The sequence below is a fragment of the Trichosurus vulpecula genome, chromosome 2 (genome assembly GCF_011100635.1).
Source record: "Trichosurus vulpecula isolate mTriVul1 chromosome 2, mTriVul1.pri, whole genome shotgun sequence".
Classification (NCBI taxonomy): Eukaryota; Metazoa; Chordata; class Mammalia; order Diprotodontia; family Phalangeridae; genus Trichosurus; species Trichosurus vulpecula.
In genome coordinates this window covers 60,798,154-60,824,523 of record NC_050574.1, presented here as the reverse complement: position 1 = coordinate 60,824,523, position 26,370 = coordinate 60,798,154, and the positions used below count along the sequence as shown (strand labels likewise).

The window sequence follows — 26,370 nt, the reverse complement described above, 5'->3', positions numbered from 1 at the left end:
AAATGACTGAACTGAAAATAATATCAATACCGTTGATCAGTGCCCCACTATCAGTTTAACCAATTAATGGCTCTTCGATATCACCAACAGCCAGTTGACATCCATTAGCTTTTAGAAAGGGATATTAATGAAAAGATATTAACAGGAACCAATGAACAAAAACTTCACCCCAAACCTCGATTGCTAGGGAGAATGAAGCTCAAGTGTAAATTGGTTGCCACAAAACATTTGCATCACCAAATTCACTTCTAAACATGACATAAGACCAGGACATCCCTCCTCCTTCTGCAGAACACAACATCTTGGTTACCAGACTGATCCCATTCCTGGACTGGGTTCCAAAGGTTACTCCTCAGGGCCACACTCCTGACTAGGTTTGACCCCCAACAAACTCTAGTTCCCAGACCTCTGGTGATTCTAGTGACCTTTCAAAGTTCATGAAGTTGTAACCTCTTCTGTTCTGTCTCCAATACCCATTCACCTAATATCAGGAAAGAGTGAAACAGATAGATAGAAAAACAGCTGAGCCACACACTCCTGGCAATATGCGGGCCCGAGTGGGAAGAGCGTTTTGCTGACGCTATGTTTCTCCCCACCAGGAGGCTTACAGCTGTCTTTGACTCCACCACAGCCAGGAAAGAGAGAGAATGATTTGGCATGTTGGTTCTTTTTGTAGTATACGTATTCAGTCTGAGCTGTTACTCCCGAATCTCCTACCTCTAGGAGAACCTCTAAAAGGCAGAATCCATTCTAAAGTCACCCCTCCATTCTCTCTTTGGTGGGTCCTACTCCAGCAGCCAATTAAATTAAAAGGCTTTTTATTCACCAGGTGAGGAATAGCTGCAGCATATCTGTGCATATTCCAAACAGGACAAGGGTCCTCCATTCCACATCATCATTCACTTCCAGAAGTTGTGTCCCTGAGGAGCCGCGTGGGTTGGTACCAAAATCTGTTGTGAATGTGCCTAGGACTGAGCCCTCGTTGGATGGTTCTCCCCAGTTACAGTCACACTGAAGAGTTTGTACCTTATCCTAGAGTTATTGGAGATTTCTGAGCAGGAGAGCGACCTTGTCAGATTGACATTTGTGCAATTTCAGTTTGACAAGATGGATGTGGAGTATGGTTTGGAGAGGTGGCCGAAAACTGAGGTAGAGATGAAGCGACTCACCTAGCTAGTAAGGATCTGGGGCCGAATTAGAACTCAGGTCCTTCTTGACTCCAAGACTGCCCTCCGTGTGTTCTATTCACTGTGCAATCTAGCTGTCTCTAGGCACCCCTCTATCCGCCATTTATACGTCTATCTATGTTGTTTAGTATAGTCATTTTTCAGTCATGTCCAACTCTCCATGACCCCATTTCAGGTTTTCTTGGTAAAGACACTGCCATTTCCTTCTCCAGCTCATTTGACAAATGAAGAAATTGAGGCAGACAGCATCAAGTGACTTTCCCAGGTATCCCAGCTAGTTATTGTCTTAGGCTGGATTTGAACTCAGCAACAGCAGTCTTCCTGACTCCAGGACCCCCTCATTCTGTGCACTATGGCGCCACCTAGCGGCCCTACCTGTCTATACATTTATGTATAGGTACATATATAAATGTAATAAAAAATTGCACAGATGTAACAAAGAATCTCCCAAGATGTTCCAAAAATGACAGCTATTAGCCACTTGTAGTGATTCACATGGGACTATTTCTATTGCCAGGAAGAATTTAGAAAGTATTTCTAGGTATGATAAAGTCCTGGGAAAGTAACTGCAGACCATAGGAGTATAAATAGTGTATTTCTTTAAAAAAAAAAATTATTGGTGTCTTTTGTTTTTAATCACCCTAATTTACAACTACACCTCCCCCGCCCCTCCCTTCTGCTCTCTGGTAGGCCATCCCTAACAAAGAAAAAAAATAGTGGGTTGGGCCTAAAGAAGCTGCCCAGAAAAACTAAGCAAGATATTAGCGGAGTCCAGCAGGCGTGCCATGTTCCACACCGGAACTGTCCCACTATCCTTGGTGTTTTTATTCCTGTTGCTGAGAGAGGCAAGGGTTTCAAAAGAGGAAGAACTATATTGATTAGGAAGCTAGTATGACTTCACACATGGGAATTCTTGGCCAGGGATGGAGTTTACTTGGTGAGTTCAGTAAAAGGTCTGTTTAGGGACAGGGCCGGGGCCTGGATCCTACTATTTTACTAGTATGGGGAACTCCCAGGTGAGAAAAATCCTTCTCCTGATGCAGGTTAGTACCTCATCTGCAACGCATGGACTTGGAGGGTTGTCTAGTGCCCTGAGAGGTTCAGTGACTTGCTCCAGGTCACAAAGCCAGGGTACATCAGAGATGGAGTTTGAATTTAGGATTCCTTAGTTCTCAGTTTAGCTCTCTATCCACTACCCGAGTGGTGAGAGATTCAAATAGAAACATCGTCTGTGGTTTTCACATTGACTTAGAAAACCACAAATTAACATTATCTATATTGTATTGTATTTTTATTTATTTTATTTAACATTTCCAATTACATTTTAATCTGGTTTGGGCTATAGTCATGAGTTTTGCAGGCCTCATGGGACCCAATAGACCCTATGTTGCCTTCCGGACATATTTAATAGGAGTAAGTATTTAAAATCTTATCATTGATGGGGAATGGCTGTACAAGTTGTAGCAGAATTTGGGGAAACCTTGGAAGACTTATATGGACTGACAGAATGAAGCAAGCAGAAGAACCATTTTTATAATGACCACAACATTGTAAAGGAAAACACCTTTGAAAGACTTAAGAATGTTAATCAATGCAAAGATCAGTGATGAATCTAGAAGACAGGTGATGAAGAAGACCAATGCCTCTCATCTCTTAGTGTGGAGGCGGTGGATTGTAGGGACAGAATGAGCCATCCGTTTTCAGACATGACCATTACAATACAAATTTGTTTTGTTTAATTATGTTTACAGGGAGGGATTTATTTGGGGGAAGGAGTAAGAATTGAGGGAGTCATAGTAGTGCAAACAAAAAGGATAAAAGAGTATCAACGAATACCCAAAATACACAGGAGAAAATTTTTAAAAAGCTCAGTAGGGGACATAGACAAGCAAGACAATGTTACTACTCCCATGTTCAATTATCTATCTATACGTACATACATATATGTCATACATATTTTTAAACAAACTATATGTAATAGGTTTGCAATGTCATCTACAACCCCTGTTTTCTGGCTTTCTTTGTATTTTGTATTTGATTTTGTATTTGTATTTGATTTTCTAGTTCAGAATATAAAACAATACAAGTCATGGTCCATGAATATAATGAAATATTACTGTGCTGAAAAGAACGATGAATATAACTAATTCAGAAAAGCATAAGAAGATATATCAACCGATACAAAAGGGAAGTAAATAGAATCAGGAAAACAATATATACACAATGATTCTAATCATAATAGCTCACATTTATATAGTGCCTTATAGCTAGGTGGCACCATAGTAGATAGAATGCAAGTCTGGGAATCAGGAAGACTCCTCTTCATGAGTTCAAATCTGGCCTCAAACACTTACTGTGTGACCCTGGGCAAGTCACTTAACCCTGTTTGCCTCAGTTTACTGATCTGCAAAATGAGCTGGAGAAGGAAGTGTCAAACAGCTTGAGTATCTTTTCCAAGAAAATCCCAAACAGGGTCACAAAGAATGGGCCACAATGGAACAACATTCTTGCTGCTACATGGGTCATGGAGAGTCAGACACGACTGAAAACAACTGAATGATAAAAGGTTTGCAAAGTGCTTTACAAGTACTTTCTCGTTTTATCCTATCAAAAAACCAGGAACATAGTGATATTACTATCCCCATTTTACAGAACTTTCCCAAAGTCACAGTTAGTAAGAGTTTAATGCGAAAGTCAAATTCAGAATTTTCTGACTCTGGGTCCACTGCGCCACCTAGTGGACATTACTTACAATACAGTAATATAAATGGAAAGACTCAAAAGCTGAGAAATTGTAATAACCAGATTTGGCCCCATAAGAGATACGAGATGGCATCTCCCTGTACTGATTTGCAGAGGTAAGGGACTGCGGGTGTGGAGCAGTGCATTAGACTTTTCAGTATGTTGGTTAGTTGTGCTGAATTCACAGAATCACCAAATTTGATCATTGGAAGACAGCCTAGCTTCCATCTATTGAGACTCATACAAGAAAGTAACCCTCATTATATCTTCCCCAACAAGTGACCATTTTGCCTCTTCTTGAAGCCCTCCATGGAGGGGGAGCCCACAGCCTCCCAAGATAGTCCATTCCATTTTTGAACAGCACTAATGGATAGGAAATTTTTCCTCAGTTTGTTTCTTTGTAACTTCGACCCATCCTTCCTAGTTTTGCTTTCTGAGGCCAAACGGCACAAGCCCAATCCGTCTTCCACATGACAGGCTGTCGCATCCTCCCCTGAGCCTTCTCTTCATGCTAAACATGGACAGCTACTTCAACCCATCCTTATAGACATCGGCCTTGAGTCTTGACCATTTGGGCCCAGAAGGAAGTTTTTCTGAGAAGTTAGAGTTGGGAAAAGATCAGGAGACCTTCGTGGCTGGTTTTAGAGATGAAAGCAAAAAGTAAGAAATGATGAACACTATTCGAATGGTATGGACCAGAATCTTTTCAGGGAGTTCTGCCTCTCACATCATCTGGTAAGTGCTGGGAAGTTGGACTTGGGTTGTTCTTAGGGGTTTTTTTTTTCCTTTGTGATTCTAATGAAAATATGAATGTTAACTGAGATTCCATAGCAAATGGGCAAGAAGCTTCAAATACATAAAGATCCTAACAGGAGGGGAAAAAGTCCTGTGTTTTTATGAGTATGAGGCGCTCTTAGAGGAGGAAGCTCCTACCAATGGAGATTGGCACCTTCTCTTAAATTCATAGTCTGAGTTACCTAGAACACTTAGTGCCTTGACCAGGGTCACATGGTGAGTTTGTGTCAGAGGCAGGATTGGAATCCAGGTCTTCCTGGTTCTGAAGCTAGTATCTCTGTATCTACTGCTCTAAATTGCCTGTTGTATACCTATTTTTGTTGTTGTTCAGTGGTTTTAAGCTGTGTCTGGCTCTTTATGATCTCTTTTTTGGGGATTTTCTTGGTAAAGATACTGGAGCAGTTTGCTGTTTCCTTCTCTGGCTCATTTTACAGATGAGGAAACTGAGGCAAACAGGGTTAAGTGACTTGCTCAGGGTCACACAGCTAGTAAGTGTCTGAGGTCAGATTTGAACTCAAATCTTCCTGACTCCAGGTCTGGCACTTTACGTATTATTGGCACCACCTAGCTGCCCTTTATTTACATATAACTATGTATAAATGTGTGCATGCACGTATAATAGGAGTAGCCTGGTCTATGGTGATGGGGTGGGGAGGGGGAGGGAAGGAGCCAGTCTTTGAAGTATGCATAGATATTCCCTTCCTGGTTTCAGTCCAGGCAACCCCATGCACATGGGCAGAGCCAATTAAGCCTCTACCTGTGAAGAGCTGGATGGGAAGGCCTCTGGAGCTAGAATGGACAGCTCAGGGGCTGCTGAGCCTCTAACTTGGTCCTTCATCATTCTTTTTTCCTTTCCAGCTCTAAGGAGGCAGGCTGGCTGAGGGAATGGGCCACAGTCTCCCTCCCGTGACTGCTCACTCTCCCAGACTGACAAGGTCACCGGACACTTCCTTCTGGGAAGTGCCATTTACCTAAGATCAGGAAAGAAGAAACTCAAAGAAACAGAGGCATCAGCCATGAGAGATGGGGTGGCAGCTTTGTGGCTACTGGAGGACCAATGTTCCTCTTAGTTGGGAAGGAAAGCAAGAAAAAGGAATATGTGATAGTTTCCTCTTCTGAATACCCACTCACTTCAAGGCTCAGGGACCCTTGAGTCTGATGATTTACAACCAACGAGAAAGCTTTTTGTCACTGCCTACTACTGATAGGACCAGGAGCCATTGCTCCTTATGTGAATAACAAGCCTTAATTAAGCACCTACTATGTGCCAAGCCCTTGGGATACAAAAGAAGGCAAAAAAAAACCCAACCCAACAAAACTAGTCTTTACTATCAAGGAACAATAAGTGAGGGAAGCAACATGTAAATACCTATGCACAAACAAAACAGATACAGGGTAAATTGGAGATCATGGTGGCTTGGCCTGAAACCAGGCCAGGAATGTTCTGTGCATGCTCCAAGGACTGGCTCCCTTTCCTCTATCCCACAGGCCAGTCCATCTATTACATATGTTTATGGATTGGAGCAAACAATGTTGATTCATTCACACTCCTCAGAGAGAAGATGGAACTTGCAGTTGGAAAATTCTAAGAAGCAGATGGGCCCTTCTGCACATTATTGGTAGGGGTATAGAGACCAGACATGATGGAAAGCATTGCAGCAGTTAAAATTGTTGGGGGTCTCATGATAGAGGACCACCTGATTTGAAATCTGGTATTCTAGGTCAGCTAGGTGGCAAAGTGGATAGCACTCTGGGCCTGGAGTCAGGAAGACCTGAGTTCAAATCCAGCCTCAGATACTTACCAGCTGCATGATCCTGGGCAAGTCACTTAAGCCTATTTGCTTCAATTTCCTCAGCTATAAAATGAGCTGGAGAAGGAAATGGCAAACCAGCCCAGTATCTTTGCCAAGAAAACCCCAAATGGAGTCACAAAGAGTGGGATACAACTGAACACAAATTCACCTACACTGGGCTGCTTCCCCTAGCTCAAAGCACATTTCTCTGTGGCATTTATTGATCACTGATATCCTTGAGCCCTGGAAATCTCCATTTTTGTTTGACATTAGATTCCTCTGTAATCAGCTGAGTTCAACAAATGTTAATTGGGTCTCTACTCTGTTTGGGATCTTTTTCAGGAGTGTGCTGGTAAATGTTTAACAACTAGCTCTGGGGTGGGGGGAATACATACATACATACATACATACACATATATATACACAACACACTTTTAAATTTAATCTGTATTATTAACATTTTCTCTATGGCTTTTTTTTTAAGGTCTGGGCCATTATCAAAACAATAAATCAAGCCCTGAATTGTAGCATTTGCCAATTTCTGAGGTGTAAATGTGCATACTAGAAATTTAACAATCGGCTCTCTGGGGCCCGGATGAGCTGGATCCCGCTCATTGCTTGATGCTGGGGACAAAACTCCCTCCACAATACCTACCCTCAAGTAGCTAGCAGTCTAGTGTACACATATTGCTGTAAGACAAGTCAGAATGAGAAAAGTGTGCAGAAATCAGAGAGGACCGAAGGATTTGTGGAGATGGGGCAGAAGGGTGTATTTCCTTTAGCAGGGAAATTAGGGAAGGCTTTATGGAGGATTCAGCACTGGAGCTGAGCCTTGAAAGGAGAGCAGAATTTCAACAGGCAGAGACTGGAGGCTGGGAGACCAGCCAGGGGAGGGATGACGAAAGAGATGTGTTGCTGGTGGGTGCTGGGGCAGGGCTCTTGGTCATTCTGCAGCCTGCCCACCTGTTTGTCTTTGTCTCCCCCTAGTGTTCATCATGGCATCCTGCACACCAGGCATTGGGGAAGGACCAAATTTACAACCAGAAACAAACCCCCTCCTTCCTTCCTACAGGGTCCTCTTCCTCCTGCCTGCTGAGTGGCCATAGACTTTCGGGTGTCTCCTCCTTCTTTCTCAGGATGGAAGAACACCTGGAGACCCTCTCTAGACCTCTGCCTCAGAGAGCCGGTTATAGGCACTGGTCTGTTTATGTGTGCCCATGCCTTTGTGAGGGACTGGCTAGGTGATTCGGTAGATAAGAGTACCGGCCCTGGAGTCTGGAAGACCCGAGTTCGAATCTGACCTCAGACACTTACTAGCTGTGTGACCCTGGACAAGTCACCTAACCCTGTTGGCCTCAGTTTCCTCATCTGTAAAGTGAGCTGGAGAAGAAAATGGCAAACTACTTCATTAACTTTGCCAAGAAAACCTCAAATAGGGTCATAAAGAGAGGACATGACTAAAACGACTCAAACAACAAACAACAACGTACCTTTGTGAACATGTTTGTCTGGGCACATCTACATACATGCTGGTGTCTCTGTGCATAATACGGACTCCGGGGATTTGTGGGTTTCTGAAATTTGGGCTCAGACATCCCAGGCTCTGCTTCCCTTTGCTGCCCAAAGTTGCCTCAAAAATAACTTTGTGTGTTGGAATCGATCAATTAACCGATGAATCAAGAAGCATTTATTAAGTGCCTACTATTTGCCAAGCACTGTATTAGGCACTGGCATCTTTAAAACAGGAATGATAACATCCACTCCCTACTTTATAGGGCTGTTAGGAGGAACAGACTTTGTAAAACTTGAAGCTAGAGAAATAATAAGGATAATAAGCATCATGACATTTGTGCAGTGGTTTATGGCTTACACACGTTATTTCATTTGATCCTTGGATTCGGGTCTCACTGTCCCCTCATCTCCTGACTTTCCATCCCCCCTCCCCCATGCCTTTGGCTGTAGTGAGTGGGCGATTCTGCTTGAGGCCACCAGGAGTCATCTGAAGAGGAATCATGGGCCAGAGCTAAGGACAAAGGTCAGAGAAGGCAGAAGAGGAGAGGTAGATAAGAGATTGAGCCTGAAAGACAGAATGTAAGGTTTGCAGTTAAGTACTACAGGTGATATTTATTGTTTTCCAGTAGAACATAAGCTCTTTGAGGGCAGGGTCCTTATGAGCATGTACAGCACGCTATGTCAGGCCATTCTCCACATCTCCACCTCCACATGGGAGACTTGGAGGATAGTCTATGATTCTTTCTCATCTGCTTACCATGTGTCCAAAGGGGGGCCTTTTTGATTGGCTGCCTGCTGGGGACTAGGTGTGCATAGCAAAGATCTAACTGTTCTTTCTTGGTGGTGATCTAGACAATAAATGCTGTAAGCCCCTGGGTAGGGAGAGAGGAAGATCTAAAGTCAGTGGCTCTTCCCATCCATACCCACATGTATCTGTGAATAATAATAAAAAAAAACAAATAATAGCCAGCATTTATAGATCACTAAAAGATTTCCAAAGTGATTTACAAATATCATCTCTTTTGTCTACACAACAACCCTGAAAGGTAGTCATCATTATTACTCGCATTTCATAGGTGAGAAACCGAGCCTCAGTCCTTTGCCTCTGACTTTGTTCTTCCCTGCTCCTAGGTGATGGAGCATCAGAAACAGCTGGGACCTTGGGAGCCTTAAAAGGTCCCTATTAGAGCTTGCCCTTAGAAGCAGAGCCTGGGGAATTCTTGACAACCTACTTGAAGAGCTGAGAAGGATCCCCGAGTTTGTAAAGGCTGTATTTGGGTTTTGTCAGCTATTTTGACTAGCACAGCACCCTGGGCAGAGTGGGCTCTCCAAAGAGCCTCACATGGGTCACTGAACCTCCCATCTCTGGTCCTTTCCATGCCTGGAAATTCCTCCCTGACTGCCTTTGGATTCCCAGGTTTCTTTCAAGATTCAGCTCAGGTTTCTGTATGAAGATTTTCCTGGTTTCTCCCAGGGCCGTTACATTCCTCCAAGGTTATTTTATATCTGCCCTGTATGTGTTTTCTATGTACCAATATTTATGCAGGGTGTGCATTCCTTGAAAGCAGAAATGATTTCCTGTTTTGTCTTTTTATGCCTTGCCTTGAGTAAAATACCTGGAGAATAAATAGATATTTAATAAAAGCTTGTTGATTAATAAGTACATGTTTAATCAACTCTCTACTTTCCAGAGGAGGAAACAGATTCAGAAATTGAGTAACTTTCCTAGGGTCCTAAGACTAGTTAGGCGTCCAGTAGAAAGTGTTCGAGAGATCATAGCACAGTTTGACTCCTCTAGGGAAGGAACTATCTTTTGCCTTTCTTTGTCAACTCAGAATTTAGCACAATGCCCGACATGTAGTAGGTGCTTAATAAATGTTCATTGACTATGAAGAGTGGCAGATTTTCAGCTACTGAACAAGTATTTATTAAGCACTTACTATGTGCCAGGCACTGTGCTAACCTCAGAGGATACAAAGAAGGGCAAACAGTGCTCCTGCCCTCAGGGAGCTTATGATCTAATGGAGACAACGTGAAAATGAAGTATATACAAGATATACGCTGAATAGATGGGAGGTAATTCCTGAGGCTCGAGGGATCGGGAGAGATCTAAGGGGAGATATGAGCTGTCTTGAAGGAACACAGGGAAACCAACAGGCAGAGATAATGGGAAAGCTTTTCAGGAGATTGGGACGGAGGAGGGAGAATCTCCTCTAACACGCTCCCCCCCCCCCCCCCGCCCCGCCCCGCCCCGCCCCGCCAGCCAGAAGCACGGAGACCCACGGATCTACAGCCAGTGTGGCCTTGAGCTACTTCCAGCACGGACTCTGGGTATCAGTTTCCTTATCTATAAATGGAGCGCTTGGACCACGCGCGTTCTGAAGTCCCTTCTAGAACTAGATCAATGATTTCAGGGCATGGATTGTTTTATTCATGTCTTCTGTCCCCAGATGCTAGCACCATCCCGGAAGCATAATGCTGAATTTGCTGAATTAAATCGAATACCAAGTTCAAATACAAGTTTGAATGGATTAGACGTCTAGACGTGCAGTTGTCCAGACCCCTTCCAGGTCTAACATTGTTTGGGTTTCTTAGACTCTGGCCCCAGACCTCACGGTCTCGCTCAGGTAGCTCACTCACCTACCTCCGCCTCCGACCCTTGACCCCAACTCTGGCCCCGGCCCCTTTGCTTCCCCTGGAGGCCCAAAACAGAATCGCCCACCGACCTCAGCGCTTCGGGGAGTGGAGAAGGGGTCTACAGAAGGGAAGGACCAAGGAAGGACTGTGAGATCCGCTGCCCAGCCCCAAAGCAAGCGGGACTAGAGCTTTGAGAGCGTCCAGGGAGACCCGCCCCCTTGCACTGCCCCAGTCCTACCGGTTAAGCCCCTAGAGCCTAAATGAAGACCTGACCAGGTGACTCTGCCACTACGCTCCCCCCGGCCCCCACCTTCGGCGGTTGGTTGCTCCCGGCCAGGCTCCTGTTTGTTCAGTGGGCGGGAGAGAGTGGGTGAGGGGTGTTTTCTCAGTAAACACGGCGGGAATCCGGGTGACACACACATCCCCACCCGCTACTCAGCTGTCCTAGAAGCCCGGCTCCGGGAGGAAGGAAGCCGCGTCCAAGGAAAGCTACTCCCGACGGCCCCCTGCCCTGCCATGGCGGAGCGGCCCCGGCTTCGGCCGCGGCTCCGGGATCTGGGGGATCGCCTGGTCCGGGTCCTGGGGGGCTTGGGGGGCCGGAGGGACAGGCGGAACAAAGAACCACCTCTGCCAGGAGAGCACAGAGTCCCAGACAGGTGAGTGAGGTAGAGACTTGGCATTGGGGAAGGACTTTGTGTTTAGATGGAGGATCCTACGCGTCGTGCGTTGGAGTTGGTCTCGGAAGAAGGGGTCTCAGGGTCTGGGACGGTTCGGTGCTTGGATTCGAGGGCGGTGGCTGCCAGTGGTATGCACAGAATATTAGAGCTAGAGGGACCCGAGAGCCTTAAATATTAGACAAACAATTCAGATCATTAATTAATTAGGTCGTTGGATTTTAGAGCTGGCAGAGACCTTAGAACATAGAATGCAGAATCCTAGAGCTGGAAGGAAACTTAGACTAATTTCTAGTCTTCCACAGGATTTAGAGACTTTAAGAGGTTAAACCTCTTAAAAATCATAGAATAGAAGTATGAGAGGCGCATGGGGGTAGTAGATAGTAGTCGTGCCTGACACATATTAGTTGTGGGATGTTGCTTGGTACAGGCGTTGGAATCCAAGCACCTGGCTGGGTTCAAATCCCTCCTGCATGTGATGCTTATTAGCAGCGTCCTTTTCGGCAAGTCATTTAACACCTCCAGGCCTCAGTTTCCTTATCTGTAAAGTGACTGGGTCAGATTAAATGACTTCCGAGGTCCCTTTTATCCCTAGATTAATGATCTTCTCTATGACCCGAGATAAGTCATCAACCTCCCAGTGCCCCCAGGCAATCCTCTAAGAGCCAGGAGTTCTCAAAGTGAGGTCTGGGGACCTGAAAGTCAAAACTCTTTTATAATAAAAGTAAGACATTTTCAGTTCTCCTACTGTAAATATCGGTGGATATAACCCATGTTGACAAAAACTCTTTGAGGAATTTTTAATTTTTAAGAGTGTAAAGGGGTCCTGAGATAAAAAAAAAATTAAGAATTGTTCTTCTAAGACTACAAATTGCAGACTGATTGCTGCTCTGAATGGGCCAGGGAGATTTTTCTTTTAATCAGGTGTTCCCCACATAGATAAAATCACAGATCTGGGCCAAAAGGAGTAAAAAAAAAAAAAAAAAAGATAATCCAATTTCCTCACTTTACAGATGGGAAAACTGAGGCCCAGAGAGAGAAAGGAAATTATCAAAGAATATGTGGCAAGTTAGTTGCAGAACTGATATTAAAATATGTTAATTTTTATTCAAATTAAAATTAGAGAGTTTAACAATAATCATTTAAATTTAATAAAGATATTTTGTAATTATTCATCTCTAGCTAGATTGTGCAGGGGACAAAGCTCTGGACTTGAGTTCAGGAAGACCTGAGTTCAAAAGTAGTCTCAGGCAGGTGTGACCCCAGGCAAGTCACTTCACCTTTGTCTGCCTCAGTTTCCTTAACTGTAAAACGGAGGTAATAGCACCTACTTCCAGGGTTCCCGTGAGGTTCCAACAAGATAATATTTGTAAAATTTAGCACAGTGCCCGGCACAGAGTAAGTACTTAACAAATGCTTTCACATCCCTCTACCTGAGGGACATGATTTTAAAAGACTGAAATCTTAGACATTAGAGGTATGAGGGGCCTTGGAGATCATCTAGTGGCCTCTAGCTAATTCAAGCCCCCCATTTTATAGATGGAGAAACTGAGGCCTGGAGAAGGGAAGCAATTTGCCCAGGGTCACACAGCCGTAGGACAGTGAAAATAATAATAACAGCGGCAGCATTTATATATCACCTAAAGGTTTGCAAAGCACTGCACGTGTGTTAGCTCAGCTGATCCTTACAACGACCCTGGGAGGTGAGTGCTATTATTATGACAGGATCTACGGATCTGGAATCTGAAGTCCTGAATTCAAATCCTAATTTTCCACTTAACTGATTCTGTGACCTGGGCCTCAGTTTCCTCCTCTGTAAAATGAGGAGTTGGACCACAGAACCTCTGAGGTCCCTTCCAGCTGTAAATCTATGATTCTATCCCTGGTCAGTTTTTGAATTCCTAAACTTTAACCCTTTCCTCCCCCCTGCCCTAGGCTTGTGGGTGTGGTGGGAATCAGCATGGATAGACTTCAGCTCTACCATCCCTAGACCTTGGTCTCTTTTGTCATAGTCACTGGGCTGGAATTTTAGAGGTTCTAGTAATGCCTTTGCCACTGATTCACTGTGTGATCCTGGGCAAGGCTTTGTAAGGCAGTGGAAATTCAACTCAGTCCATTTACTCAAACATTTATTAAGCACCTACTGTATAATGGGTACTATATTAGGTGGGACAAGACAAAAAAAGAGTCCCTGCTCTTTGAAGGAATTTAAATTCTATTGGGGTGGGAGAGGACACAACCTGGACACAAGTAAGTAAATAAAATGTGTGATCTGGTAGGCCTCAGTTTCCCTAGCTGTACCATGAAGGAGGTTGGACTAGGTGATCTTCCAGTTATCACAGTCTGTGAGTGTATGAGCATATATCTACTACCCAAGCCCCTTGTAACCTGAATTCTTCATCCTCAAAGCTCCCCCAACTTGATGAAAAGCCCTGTACACAGGCATGGGGGTGTAAAGTATGTTTAGACTGAGAATGTTTGTATGCAGTAATGGCTGTAATTTGTTTAGATCTTATCTCGAGCCCCAGCTGTCATCAGGCAGCCTCCTGGCCAGCTGTGTGTGCTCTAGGCCTGAGGCTGGGAGGAGGAGGTGGGGAGAAAAAGAGAAAGCTGGGAGGCTGGGACGGCTGGTCAGGATATGCCCATGCCCAAGGAGGAAGAGTCAGAGGGTGACTGGGCACGAGCTGAACTGGGACCTTCAGGGATAGAAGAGCAGTGTTGGAAGGGCCCCTGGGCCATAGAACATCGGTGCAGGGAGGGCTCTTAGAACACAGAATGTTAGACCATTAAATAGCCTAATATTCTGTAGAGGGTTGGGGTGTGTGTGTGGGGTGGGGGGGTGATGGGCACTGCCCTAGGGCTGGAGGACATCCCCCTCCCCCCTCAGGGCCTCCAGGGCCGTCATGGGTAAATGCAAATGGAGGACTTTCTCATCTCCCTGGAAGCCAGACCAGTCAGACCTTTAACCCTACTGGCGGAAGGCCTACCCCACCCCCTTTGGCACAAACCGGGTGCTGTCCCTCCTCTCCACCTCCTGCCCCAATCTGGAAGCTCAGGCTCCTACCCCAGCCTACCTGTGAGAAGGCGGGGTCAGAAAGGAGTGAGTCAGGACCAAGGGAATTGGATGACAGGCTCTGCATGTATGTACCTGTCCAAGGGTCTGGACCATGTTCTCATGAAGCCGTGGGAATGCAGGGCCCTGGGCTTCCTACGGGCCATGACTCGGCTCATTCCCTATCCCAGGGTACCCAGGACCTGGTCCAGGTAGAAGCCAAGGAGGAAGTGGGCATAGCCAGGGGGAGAGGGTGGGTTTCTGTCTCTGGCCCTCTCCCTGTTCTTGTGTCCCTATCTGTCTCTGCCTCCTCTCCCTGTCTGTGTCCGTTTGGGTCTGTCTCTATTTCTCTCTGTGTCTCAGTTTCTAAATCTGTAAAATGAAGATGAACTAAATGATCCATAAAGTTCCTTCCAGCTTTGACATTTAATGTTCTCTTAGGTCACTCCCAGCTCTGACGTAGCATGTTCCAATGTTATTTCCAGCTCTGCCGTTGCATGTTCTAAGGCCCCACCCCCAGTTCTGACATTCTCTGTTCTAAGGTCACTTCTAGCAGTGACTTTTTCTCTTCAAGGGAACCTCTCAGCTCTGACATTCTGGGTTCTAAGGACCCTCCCAACTCTAACATTCTCAGTTCTAACCCTCCCAGTTCTGACATTCTCTGTTTTAAGGTCACTTCCAGCTCTGACATTCCATGTTCTAGGGCCCTCCCAGCTCTGACATTCTGTGTTCTAAGGGCCCTCCCAGCTCTGACAGTCTGGGTTCTAAGGGCCCTCCTGGTTCTGACATTCCCTGTTCTAAGGGCCCTCTCAGCTCTGATATCCTGTGTTCTAAGGGCCCTCCTAGCTCTGGCATTCTCTATTCTAAGGTCACTTCCAGTTCTAACTTTTCATGTTCTTAGTTCCCTCCCAATTTTGGCATTCTACGTATTAAGTTCACTCCCAGCTAGGACATTCTTTGTTCTAAGGTCATTTCCAACTGCAACAATCTATTATTCTCTTCTTCTTTCTGTTCCTGTTCCAATCTCTGGCCAGATTTGAGTTCAGTGGGTCTGTAAGGGATGGAGCAAAGGCTGTGGTGTGTGTGTGTGTGTGTGTGTGTGTGTGTGTGTAGGGGGGAAACAGAGGAGTAGAGGTAGAATTGTTCCTTTCCTGATTCCAATGGATCCAAGAGTCCTTCCTTATTGCTGGCCTTCCCTTGCCCACCCTTAAGAAGAAGTAACACTTAGGTCCCAAACCAGCGTCTCTTAACATTTTTTGCATCCTGGACCCCTTTCATAGCCTGATGAAAACTATGGACTACTCAGAATAAGGTTTTTAAATGCATGAAATAAAATACATAAGATTACAAAAAGACCCACCTGTCAGAATTTTTTTAAGTTCATGGACCCCAGATTAAGAACCCTTGCTTTAATGGAAGGGAATGGGGGTGGGCAGAGCTGGAACTAGCATAGGGTGAACAGGACCTTGCCTCAGGGTGCTTACAGAGTGCTGCTGTCCCCCTTACCTCTGATGGATGCAACTAGTCCTGAACCATCCCCCTAGGGTCTCTGGCCATGGCACCCCTCTTTGGAACCCTGCCTTTCCCCCCACCCTGATCCCCAAGCAGGTAAGGGTTAGGCTATACTCAATGTCTGACTATTTTCTATGCTGCCCCAACACCTCCCACCCCCATCCCAGCCACACCAACTGATTTGCTCCAGATGAAAATATTCTTATGGGAGGGAGTCCAACCTTGAGGGATTTTGAGTGAGTGAAGGAGGCAAGAGAGACTGTTCACCCCTGTGTTCCCCTGGTGCTCTCTTCCTAGGCCCTGGGGAGGTCAGAGCTGCCCAGACCTGGTTCAGAGCAGCAGCAGCAACCACAACAGCAAGGTATGGTCATGCTAGCAGTTGTTATTTTAAATAATAATTTTAACAGTAGTAGTAGCTAACAGGGCTACTTAGCTGGGCTCTGTTGTGTCAGTGACTTCCTACTGGCACTCTATGGCACCATGGATGACCTCTCTAAGTGCCTACTTCCAAAGGATTTTGCTTGTTCCAAAATGCTTTCCTTACTACACCCTGGCAAGGTAGATAATGAAAGTTCTATTATCCCTATTTTTCAGGGAGAGAACTCGAAAAGGGAAGCTTCTTAAGAGAATACACTGATTCATCTCTTTGGAAGCTTGTGAGGAGGGGGCCTCACAGAAGAGACAGGGACTAAGGGCTGGGACCTCAGGCACCAAAGTTGGCCCAGGCTAAGGTTCCCATGGGAACCACCAGCATGGGCTGGAGAAAAGGCGAGGACTTCAGTTTAAGGCTGCTCCCCCATATGCCTTCTGGATGGATCAAGCACTTATTAAGCCCCTCTTCTATACCAGGCACTGAACTAGGTACTGGAGACAGAGATACCAAAAATGAAACAATCTCTACCCTCAACAAGCTTCCATCCGATCCAAATCCAAGTCTTCCCCCAGTGCCTAAACTGTGCCCTTTCCTTAGAGTTATTACCGCCTACTTGACAACTGTGCACAATCACCCCACAACAATCAACCCACATCACCACAACCACCCCAATTACAAACACCCACCTACCCAACATACACACACACACACACACACACACACACACACACACACACACACACCCTCAGTCCTTACAGGGCATCGCCTAATACCGGCCGCTTTGCCCACGGAGGGTTGGAGGGCTTTGTGATCCTTTCTGCTCTTTCACTCAGACTGAGGGTTCCCCTAGGATACCTCTTCCCCCAAATGGGGCACAGCTCTTTTTAGTACTCAGCATTAGCCTGAGATGAGCTCTCCCCTCCCACACTGACCAAGAGTCCTTGTGTCATTTCTGACCCTGACTTCCTGTGTGACCTTTGACAAGGAGGTAATTTCTTGGGACTGCAGCTCCCCAAAGCCAACCGAGTCCCTGCCTGGAAAGAGCTGTGGTAAGGACTGTGCCTGACTGGCATAGGAATTGGCACCTCCTACCCCCTAACGACAACAACAACAACCAAACAGCAGCTAGTGGCTGTGGGCGGGAGGCCCAGGAAGAGGAGCAGAGTCCAGGCCCTGCCTGTGGGGAAGGTGGGGCTATACCTCATTAGTGGACAGGGCCAAGTCAGCCAGGACCCAGTCACTACCTCTTGGCTCAAGGCCCAGGCCCCTCAGCCCAGAGGGGACCAGCCATCCTCTGCCAAGGTTGTCTACCTAAGGGTCCCTTCCTTGCTTGGGTAGCTCTAAGGCCCAGGACCTGTGCCAGCCAGGAGGCAAGGGAGATCATAAGATCTCAAAGGATCTAGAACTCTCATTTTGTGAGTGTGTTGGTGGGAGGTGGGGGGCAGGGGGCAAACTAAGGCTTAGAAAAGGAAGTGATTGGCTGTGGTACAGCCAGATGAGTGGGAGAGCTCATGTTTGAACCAAGGTGTTCTGACTCCAATTTGAGCATTCCTTCCATTCCACTAGAGGTGGAGACAATGACAGGAGTAGTGGGAGGGAGCTAGTGGAGAAATGTTGAGGGAAATGTGTCCACACAGCCTCCCTGACCCCCATATATCACTGGAGAGGGAGGTGGTCCAGCTGGTCTTGACCCTGGCTCCTAACGCTGTCCTCAGAGACCGAGTGGGAAGAGGAATCCCTTGTCTAAATGGCTGTCCCTCATATACTCAAGGCAGCAATCATGTTCACTCTTAAGGTTTCTCTTATCCAGGCTGATCATTTCCAAGTCCTTCAACCAAGTCTCAGATGGCAGAGACTCCAGGTCCTTCAGAATCTTGGTCGTCTCAGGATGAGGTTGAGCTTATCAATAGCCTCCCTAAAATGTCTCCCAGAATCCTCTGCGTTCTGACCCGAGCTTCGAGAACAAGGAGTCAGGTTGAAGGTGCTGGCCCCTGGTTCCCATGAGGTGTTACGACCTGTGATTATTGTGCCCCCAGACAGGCGTCCGGAGCAGCTCGGAATGGGACCTGCTGAACTGGGGCCCGGGCCGATGGCCCCGGAGGAGAAGCCTGGGGACGTCCACTCATTCCCTAGGACGGCTGCAGAGACCAGCTGTGGGCAGTGTCTCGGACCTTGCCACGCATGCTCCTACCCAACCTAAGGGCTCAGGGCTTGTAGGAACCCCAGGATCTCTCTCCCCAGTACAATCCCAAGAGGGTGAGACATCTGTATCTGGTCTCCTTAGACAATCCTTGACCCACCATGAGGTAGTTGGACAAGGCAGGGGGCCCTTTGATGTGCCTCCTTTGAGTACTAGGGGTGCCGTTGGTGAGGGCCTCCTAGAGGAGGTAGACCCTAGTCCAAGTGAGGAGATAGTAGGCCCCTGTGCCCAGGGGGATACCATTGACACCACCAACGCCCCACAGCCCCAAGATCCTGTGAGGTCTGAGCCTGCTCTCACCCACCTAGTTCCCCGTCAGCAAACAAAGAGTGACAGCTATCATGATCACTCAATAGAGTCCCCTGCATTTGGGGGGCCAGAGCCACCCCCTGATTGTCCATTGCCAGCCAGGACCACCTGCTATCTTGTCACCATCACCCTGCAGGAGAAGAGAGGGGTGAATCCTGGGGAGGGTGGAGGGGAGCCAGAGTTAGTACCGTCAGTGCCGTGGGAGCTGAAACCGGCCCAACCAGCTCCTTGCTCAGGCCGCTCTGAAGAATTCCAGGGCTGCCGGGTGAGGGTGCAGGCCCCTCCCCAGGAGCCACGCCCCATCACGGGGTGCCCCGACTCCTGGCCCTGGGAACCCCAGTTGAAACAGGACCAGTACCCAAGGAGAGCAGGCAAGGCTGCTGGGAGCCAGGCCGCTGAGACACCTGGATCTCTGGACAGAAGGTGAGTAGAGGAGGGCTCCGTTTGGAGAGAGACACATTTGGTTTTCTTTGGCCCCATTCTCTGAGCCCTGCCTTCTCCTCCGTACTAGGGATTCATTCATTCCTTTCCTCCAGCTCTGAGCTCTGTCCTTCCCCATCCCACCCTCACCCCAACCTCCAGCCTGGGAACTGACCATACTTTTTTCTCTTCTCCCTTCCTGATAGCCCATCTATGCCATCTTTCCTTCCAGCTGACCAGAGGCCAGTCCCTGTCTTGATCTCCCCTCTGTGTGGCTGGCCAGGGCAGTGCCCAATGTCAGAAGGGAGTTACCCCATCCCCACCCTTTGAAGGGATCGGGCACCCAAATCCTGGCCTGGGAACCTGCTTCTAGTCTTATTTCAGCTGCCAAGGTGCTGGGTGTCCTGGGGCAAGTCGTTCAACCTTTCTGGGCCTCAAGCTGCCAAGAGGATTAGATACTTGGTTGGTAAGGCGATGGCAGGAAGATGCTTTGAAGTCTTGGGAGGCCTGAGTGGTGGGAGCTCTGGTTCAGATGAGTGAAGTGAGAAAGGTTCTTAATTATCATTGAGCCCTGCTCCTTCGGTTTCTGGAATGACAGGAGGGCTCCTCATCACAAGAATTCTAATGACACTTATTAAAGTTAGCTATTGATGCTCTGGGCTAATGGAGGGAGACAGCAGCATCAAGGGCCTCTGGACTGAAGGAGGGGGGCAGCTCTGGAGGGAGAAAAGAGAGAGGAGCCTTGGATGGAGTTTCCTTTGGCCAAGGGGAATCCAACACAACAGTAAGAAACCCACTAAGCAAGATCATATGACTGCAAAAAATAAATAGAGAGCTTCAGAATACTAATTCTCATGAGTCTTTGGATTCTCAGCTTTCCTATCATGCCTGCCTGTCTTCATCAGGGATCTTAGAGACCATGGTCATAGGAGAGCTGGAAAGGACCTCCATGTTCATCTAGTTCAACCCCCTCATTTTATAGAAATTGAGGCCCAGAGTGGTGAAGTGATTTATCCAAGGTCACGCAGGGAGTAAATGCCAGAGGCAGAATACAGAGGCGCAGATTTTTTCCCAATTATACCAAGTTGCCTCTCTAAAAGAAGGTCCTATCTGAGTTTCTCCCATTCCTGTTTCCATAGAGGTCTCAGGTCGTCTGAGAAAACGGATGAATAAATGAATGAATGGAAAAAGAATTAACCATTTACTAGGTACCAACCACTAGGAATATCGATGCAGAAGAGAGACAGTTCCCGCCCTCAAGGAGCTTATATTCTACAGGGGAAAGACAATAAGGGAATGGGGGCTGAGGAAGGGAGCTTTGACCCCAGAGCCAGCGTGGCTAATGGCTAGCATCCTGGTCATTGAGTCGGAGAGCTGACTGTAACTCCTGCCTCAGATGTTTACTAGCTGTGGCACCATGGGAGTGTCACTACACCTCTCTAATCCTAGTTCTCTCGTCTGTAAAAGGGGGACAATGATAGCTGGAGTATTATTGCAGGGCTTGGGGGAAGATTGAATAAAATCACGTAATAATAGAAATACCAGTTTTTATTATTATCTTGCCCATCTTTACCCGGGGCTAGGAAGCTTCTGAAGACTCCCTCTCCCTTATCCCTGTATTTACCCCTTGACCCCAGAGAAGAGTATGGAGTCCCTAAAAGACTTGTAGGTGAGAGGATTCTGAGGAGTTCTGGGTCCGAATCCTGGCCTTGACTCTTCCTAGCTTCCCACCCACTTCACATTTCTGGGCCTCAGTTTCCTCGTCTGTTCAATGACGGGGTTGGATTTGAAGGCTTCTAAGGTCCCTTCCAGCTTAGGATCTTTGCTCCTAAGTGCCAGCTGATACCAAACCGATACTCTTTCGTCTCATTGCCGATAGTGTGGACGGTGGGTGTGTCTATTGTTAGGAAAAGGACAGAGATTATTTAATCATTCCATTCATAATAAGTGAGCACTCTTATCTATATGGCACCTTGAGGCTTACAAGAGACTTTCACATCTCATTTTGCAGACGGGAAAACTGAGGCTAAGAGAAATATTTTATTAGTGCTCTAGTGGGGGAAAAAAAAAACAAAAAAACAAACAACAAAACACTGGCCTGGAAGCCAGAAGAGACCAAATTCTGCAAATCAATTGCTGTGCAACCTTGGATAAACCACTTTCCATCTCTGAGCCTCAGCTGCTCCATCTGCAAAATGAAGATAGTAACGCTTGTGCCATCCTTCTCACTGGGGCTGTTGGGAAAATTAAACAGCAGATTACATGGAGATTTAGAGTTAGAAAAGACTTTAAAGTCAATTAGTCCTCTCTTTTTCCTTTTTAAAGATGAGTAATTGACCTCCATAGAGGTCTTGGCTTTCTCCAGATCATACAGACAGTGATCAATGGGTAAGCACCTAAGGACGTGCCAGGTGCTCTTCGAGGTGCTTGGGATACAAAGACAGAGATGAGACAATCCCTGCCCTCAAGATGCTTGCATTCTCTTGGGGAAAGCAAACTATACACAGCATGCCTACAGTTTATACAGGTATACTGTATATGCCTATACAATATATATGTGTATACCATATACCGTATATATATACCATATACTGTCTACAGTATATATGTGTGTGTATAGCATATAGAATATATACATATACAACATATACGTGCATACATATGTCACATGGAGTATATGCATATACAGTATATACATGCATGCCATATACAGTATATACATGTGTACAGTACATGCAAAGTAAAGACATGATAATTCCTTGGAGAGGCATTGGCAGCTGGGGGAAGGTGGGGAATAAGAAGGGATGAGTGTAGGTTGAACATGACCAAGACTTGGAAACAATCTGGGATTCTAAGAGGTGTTGGTGAGGAAGGAGTGCATTCTTGGTTTGGGGAATAGCCTACAGAAAGGCTCAGAGATTGGCTCAGAAGAACGAAGCACAAAGAACAGCAAGAAAGCCCATTTGACTGGAGCCTAGAGGGCAAGAAGAGGGTTAATGTGTAATAAACCTGGAAAGGGAGATCGGAGCCAGATTGTGAGGGCCTTTACATGCCAAACAGAGAAGTGTTGTATTTGATTCTAGAGGGAATAGGGAGCCACCGGAGGTTATTGAGTAGGAGAGATGAGATCATCAGACCTGCACTTTAGGAAGATCGATTTGCCTGCTACATGGAAGGTGGAGTGGAATGTGGAGAGAGGAGGCAGGGTGATGATGAGGCAATAGTCTGGGTGAGAGGTAAGGAGAGTCTGAACCAAGGCGGTGACTAAGTAGAGAGAAGAGGAGGGTTGTGAGAAATGTTTTTCAGGTAGAATCAACAAGACTTGAAAATGAATTGAATATGGTGGTGGTGTTGTTGTTCCTAAGAGGACCAAGGATACCACGAGGGTGATGGCTTGATTTGTGCTTGCATGTGAATTGGAGTTAAGCGAGGCAGAGCTGAGCAAAGCTGGGACCTTCGCCCTCTCCTCCAGCGTTCTGCCCCTGGACTTTGATCGGGATATGGAAAGTGAAGGAGAATGTGGATTGAGGATGAAGTGAAGGTTAGGAGCCTGCTAGAAGGCTAGAAGGAGGTTAGTGTTGTCGACAGAAGTAGCAGAACAGGGATTTGAACCCAGGTCCACTAGGCTTGGAGTCAGAGCACTTGGATTTGAATCCTGGCTTTTCTACTTACTAACTGTATAAATCACTAGGTGCCTTAACCTCTTGCCCTCAGTTCTTCGTTTATATAGTGAAGGGATTTTGAATGACCTCTAAATCAATATCTATTTATATTGCACATTATCTATAGTATATATAAATACATGTGTGTTAATCTATTTATATTACATATCTCTTATGTTGTCATTTCAAAGACCTTGTGAGGTAGATAGAGCAAATACTACCATCATCCTCATTTCACAGATGGAGTTCCAGAGTAGTAGCTTGTCTAAGGTCATGCATCGAGTTTTTGGTAGACTTCGGACTGCAGCCCCATGTTCTGATTACCACTCCGATGCTTTTTTTCCTCTCTCAGCCTCCGTTTCCCCACCTGCAATATGAACTGGTTAGTTTGATGGTCTCGAAGCTTTCTTCTAGATCTTATATTCTACATTCCAAGGCTCTTCCCAGGGCCTCCTTTCCAGCTCTAGTATTCTATGAATCAACTTTCCCTTATCTGACAGGGTAGAGGCAGGTGTTGGAGAAAATGCTGAAGGTAAATGCAATGGGCAGCCCAACCGAAGAGATTATGATGTCCTTGTCTCCTAAGGCATCTGATGTTCTAAGGTCCCTCCCATCTCTGACATTCTACAAATGTGTTTTAAATGAACACTTTCGATTCCTAGGAATGTCCTGCTCTTTCTCTACTTCCCCTTCCTTTCCCTGTGCCCACCTCCATCCCCAGATCCCCACAGCAGATGGTGATTGCTGGACTTAGGGATGACCTTGAGTAGACCCTGGGTAAGACCGCTTCTCAAATCATCTGGGATTCAGCTTTGGATAAGGGGAGAGGAAGGTCAGGGAGAAGGGAGGAGAGGTCAAAATAGGGAAGAAGCTGGGGTGAGGCTGTGGGTGGCCCCCACCCAGTCCTCTCCCTATCTATTTTTGGCCCCAGGCACATAATGATAGACTCTATGGAGTCCCAGCTGGAGTCTGCTGCCCCCCACATTTTTATGCCCCCATTCTGACAACTCCCCTGTGAAAGCCCTTGAGGCCGGGGTGGAAGGCACTGGAAATAGGAGAGGTGTGTGTGGTTGGGGGGGGGGGCCTGACAAGGACAGATGGGTTTCGGTTGAATCCGTAGTAGTGGATGGGTGTGTGAGTTCGGGTGTGCGTAGAGACTGGTTTGGCCCAGTTTGGGGGGTGACTCACAGGTGAATTGAGGGTTTTGTTTGACTTGCTGGATTAGGCATCACTTCCCCACCCCCCTCCACTTCCCAGTCCCACAGGCCATGTTTTGAGGGTACAGGTTATCTTGTCCATCCTTCTTCCCCACCCCCCTACCCTCATATGCCTCTCTAGGCTTCAATCCCTAAGGATGCAACACATGGTTAAAGTGAGAGTGGGTGAGATTCTGAGATACCTTCCTGCCTCCTGCTCATGAAAGAGATTTAGACAGTCAGGAGAAAGCGTTCTCTCTCTCTCTCTCTCTCTCTCTCTCCTCTCTGTCTGTCTGTCTCTCTGTGTCTCTGTCTGTCTGTCTGTCTGTCTGTATCTCTGTCCATCTGTCTCTGTCTCTGTCTGTGTCTCTGTCTCTGTTTGTCTGTCTGTCTCTCTCTCAAAGCTGAGTCCCATTTCCTCACGAAGTCTTCCATTACCTTTATTGAACCCTGCCCCCCCCAGCCTGAGCCCCCTTTCCCTTCTCCTTCCCCTCTCTCATCCCATATACTGACGGTAAAAGGCTCCATCCAGGAGAAGGTCTGATATATCATGTCAGCCATCGACTGTCCTCTCTTTCTGACCTTATGGTCTTCAAAGGCCACAGGAGCTTTCTCCCCTGTCAAACCTTCTTTCTCTTTGCTCCTGAGGCATTAGCCCTTCTCTTGGACTGAGCGATCTATTGTTAGTACATGAGCTAGGAGAGGTGAAGGGGGTTCAGGGTAGGGGACAGGGTTCAATAAGAGTAATGGGAGCCTTGGTGAGGGAATGGGACTCAGGAATATGAGGCCCATTAAGGACATGGAATTCAGTGGGGGGATGGAGCCCCAGTGAATCAGTTCAGTGAGCTTAGATAAAAGTTCAGTGACAAGACAGGAGACTCAGGAAAAAGGATGCAAATTTTTCTTGGGGATCAAGGAGTCCAGCTGTACCCCATGCACAGAGATTACTGGGCCAGCCTCAGATGGTCCCCCTTTCCTCTCCACCCACTTCTTTGAAGGCCAGCTTATTGCCAAGTAGATAGAGGCGTCAGGCTTGGGGCTGGGCCCATATCCCCTTTTTATTCCCCCCACCCCCCAACCCTGGCATCTAGTCTGACAAGTCCTAAGGCTGAGACTGGCTTTCCACAGCTTCTTCTCTGCCCCAGCGCCTTTCATCTCAGCCCCTCATAAAATACTGACTCACGTCTGGGGACTGTCAAAGCAGGGCCAAAGTCCCAAGGCCCCCAGCCAGCTCTGGGGGGAGGGGGTGGAATGATAAGGTCCTGAGGGCAGGAAAAGGATATCCCTGGAATGGATCTGAGAGATTTGAGACTTGCTACAGGAATGACTGAACAAATGAACGAAAGGCAGGCAGAGAGGGAAGAGATCAGAACGAGATCCAAAGAGGCAAGAAGAAGAACCAGAAACAGTCAAGCCACTTCTATCCGACTTGAGCCAAGGGGGCGGACAAGATGATCTCTCAAAGATCTCTCAGAGCTTGAGAAGGAGCCCAGAATCGAGTTTCTTATCTTCTCAATGGGTGGGGAGGGGTGAAAGGTGGGTGAGAATTCGGAATTCAATATAATTTTGTTTTTTTTTTTAATTAGAAAAAAAGAGGATCCCTGAAGGCAGGGAAATAAAATTGCCTCCCTGGGACAGGTCCACTCTGAGTTAAGCAAACCCAATACATGGAAACCCAGATGTAGGGAAGAGATAACCAGGAGTAGTGGATAGACAATGGGCCTGGGAGTCGGGAAGCCTAGGGTTTGACTCCCTCCTCTGACAGGCTGGCCTTGTGACGCCTCATGAGTCACTCATCCTAGAAGATTAGAAGTCATAGGACAGTTGCTAATTTGCATTAATTTGCAAATCACTTTTCTTAAAGAAACCAGGAGTTTCCTCAATGAACTCAAAAGGTTACTCTGGGTAATTGATAATGAAAACAGGGAGAGAATTCTTTAATTCCCTTCAGGATTTTTAAATATTAATGTCTATGGAACCTTTAAGATGGGTCTTGCTTTAATTTTTTTTGCTGTTCAGATGTTTCAGTTACATCCAACCCTTTAAGATGTGGGAGGGGTTTGCCATTTCTTCCTCCGGCTCATTTTACAGATGAGGAAACTGAGGCAAACAGGGTGAAGTGACTTGCCCAGGGTCACACAGCTGGTGTCTGAGGCTGAATTTGAACTCAGATCTTCCTGACTCCAGGCCTAGAGCTCTATCCACTGGGCCACCTAGCTGCTCTTGGTTTAAAGCTAGCTTTACTGTTTGGAAAGCATTTTATAAATATTATCTTGTTTTATCCTAATAGTAACCCTGGGAGTTAG

The 26,370-nt window shown here is 46.6% G+C and overlaps 1 protein-coding gene across 1 annotated transcript in view; it reads left to right on the top strand.

Annotated features, from left to right (window-relative positions):
• Window positions 1-4,016: 4,016 nt before the first annotated feature.
• Window positions 4,017-26,370, top strand: part of CRYBG2 (crystallin beta-gamma domain containing 2) — a 25,640-nt gene continuing 3,286 nt past the window's right edge. The window contains exons 1-7 of the mRNA XM_036743743.1: window positions 4,017-4,045; window positions 10,625-10,813; window positions 11,020-11,322; window positions 15,937-16,000; window positions 16,202-16,265; window positions 17,353-17,579; window positions 18,314-19,209. Coding sequence (XP_036599638.1) covers window positions 4,017-4,045; window positions 10,625-10,813; window positions 11,020-11,322; window positions 15,937-16,000; window positions 16,202-16,265; window positions 17,353-17,579; window positions 18,314-19,209 — 1,772 coding nt within the window. The remainder of the gene's footprint in view (window positions 4,046-10,624; window positions 10,814-11,019; window positions 11,323-15,936; window positions 16,001-16,201; window positions 16,266-17,352; window positions 17,580-18,313; window positions 19,210-26,370) is intronic.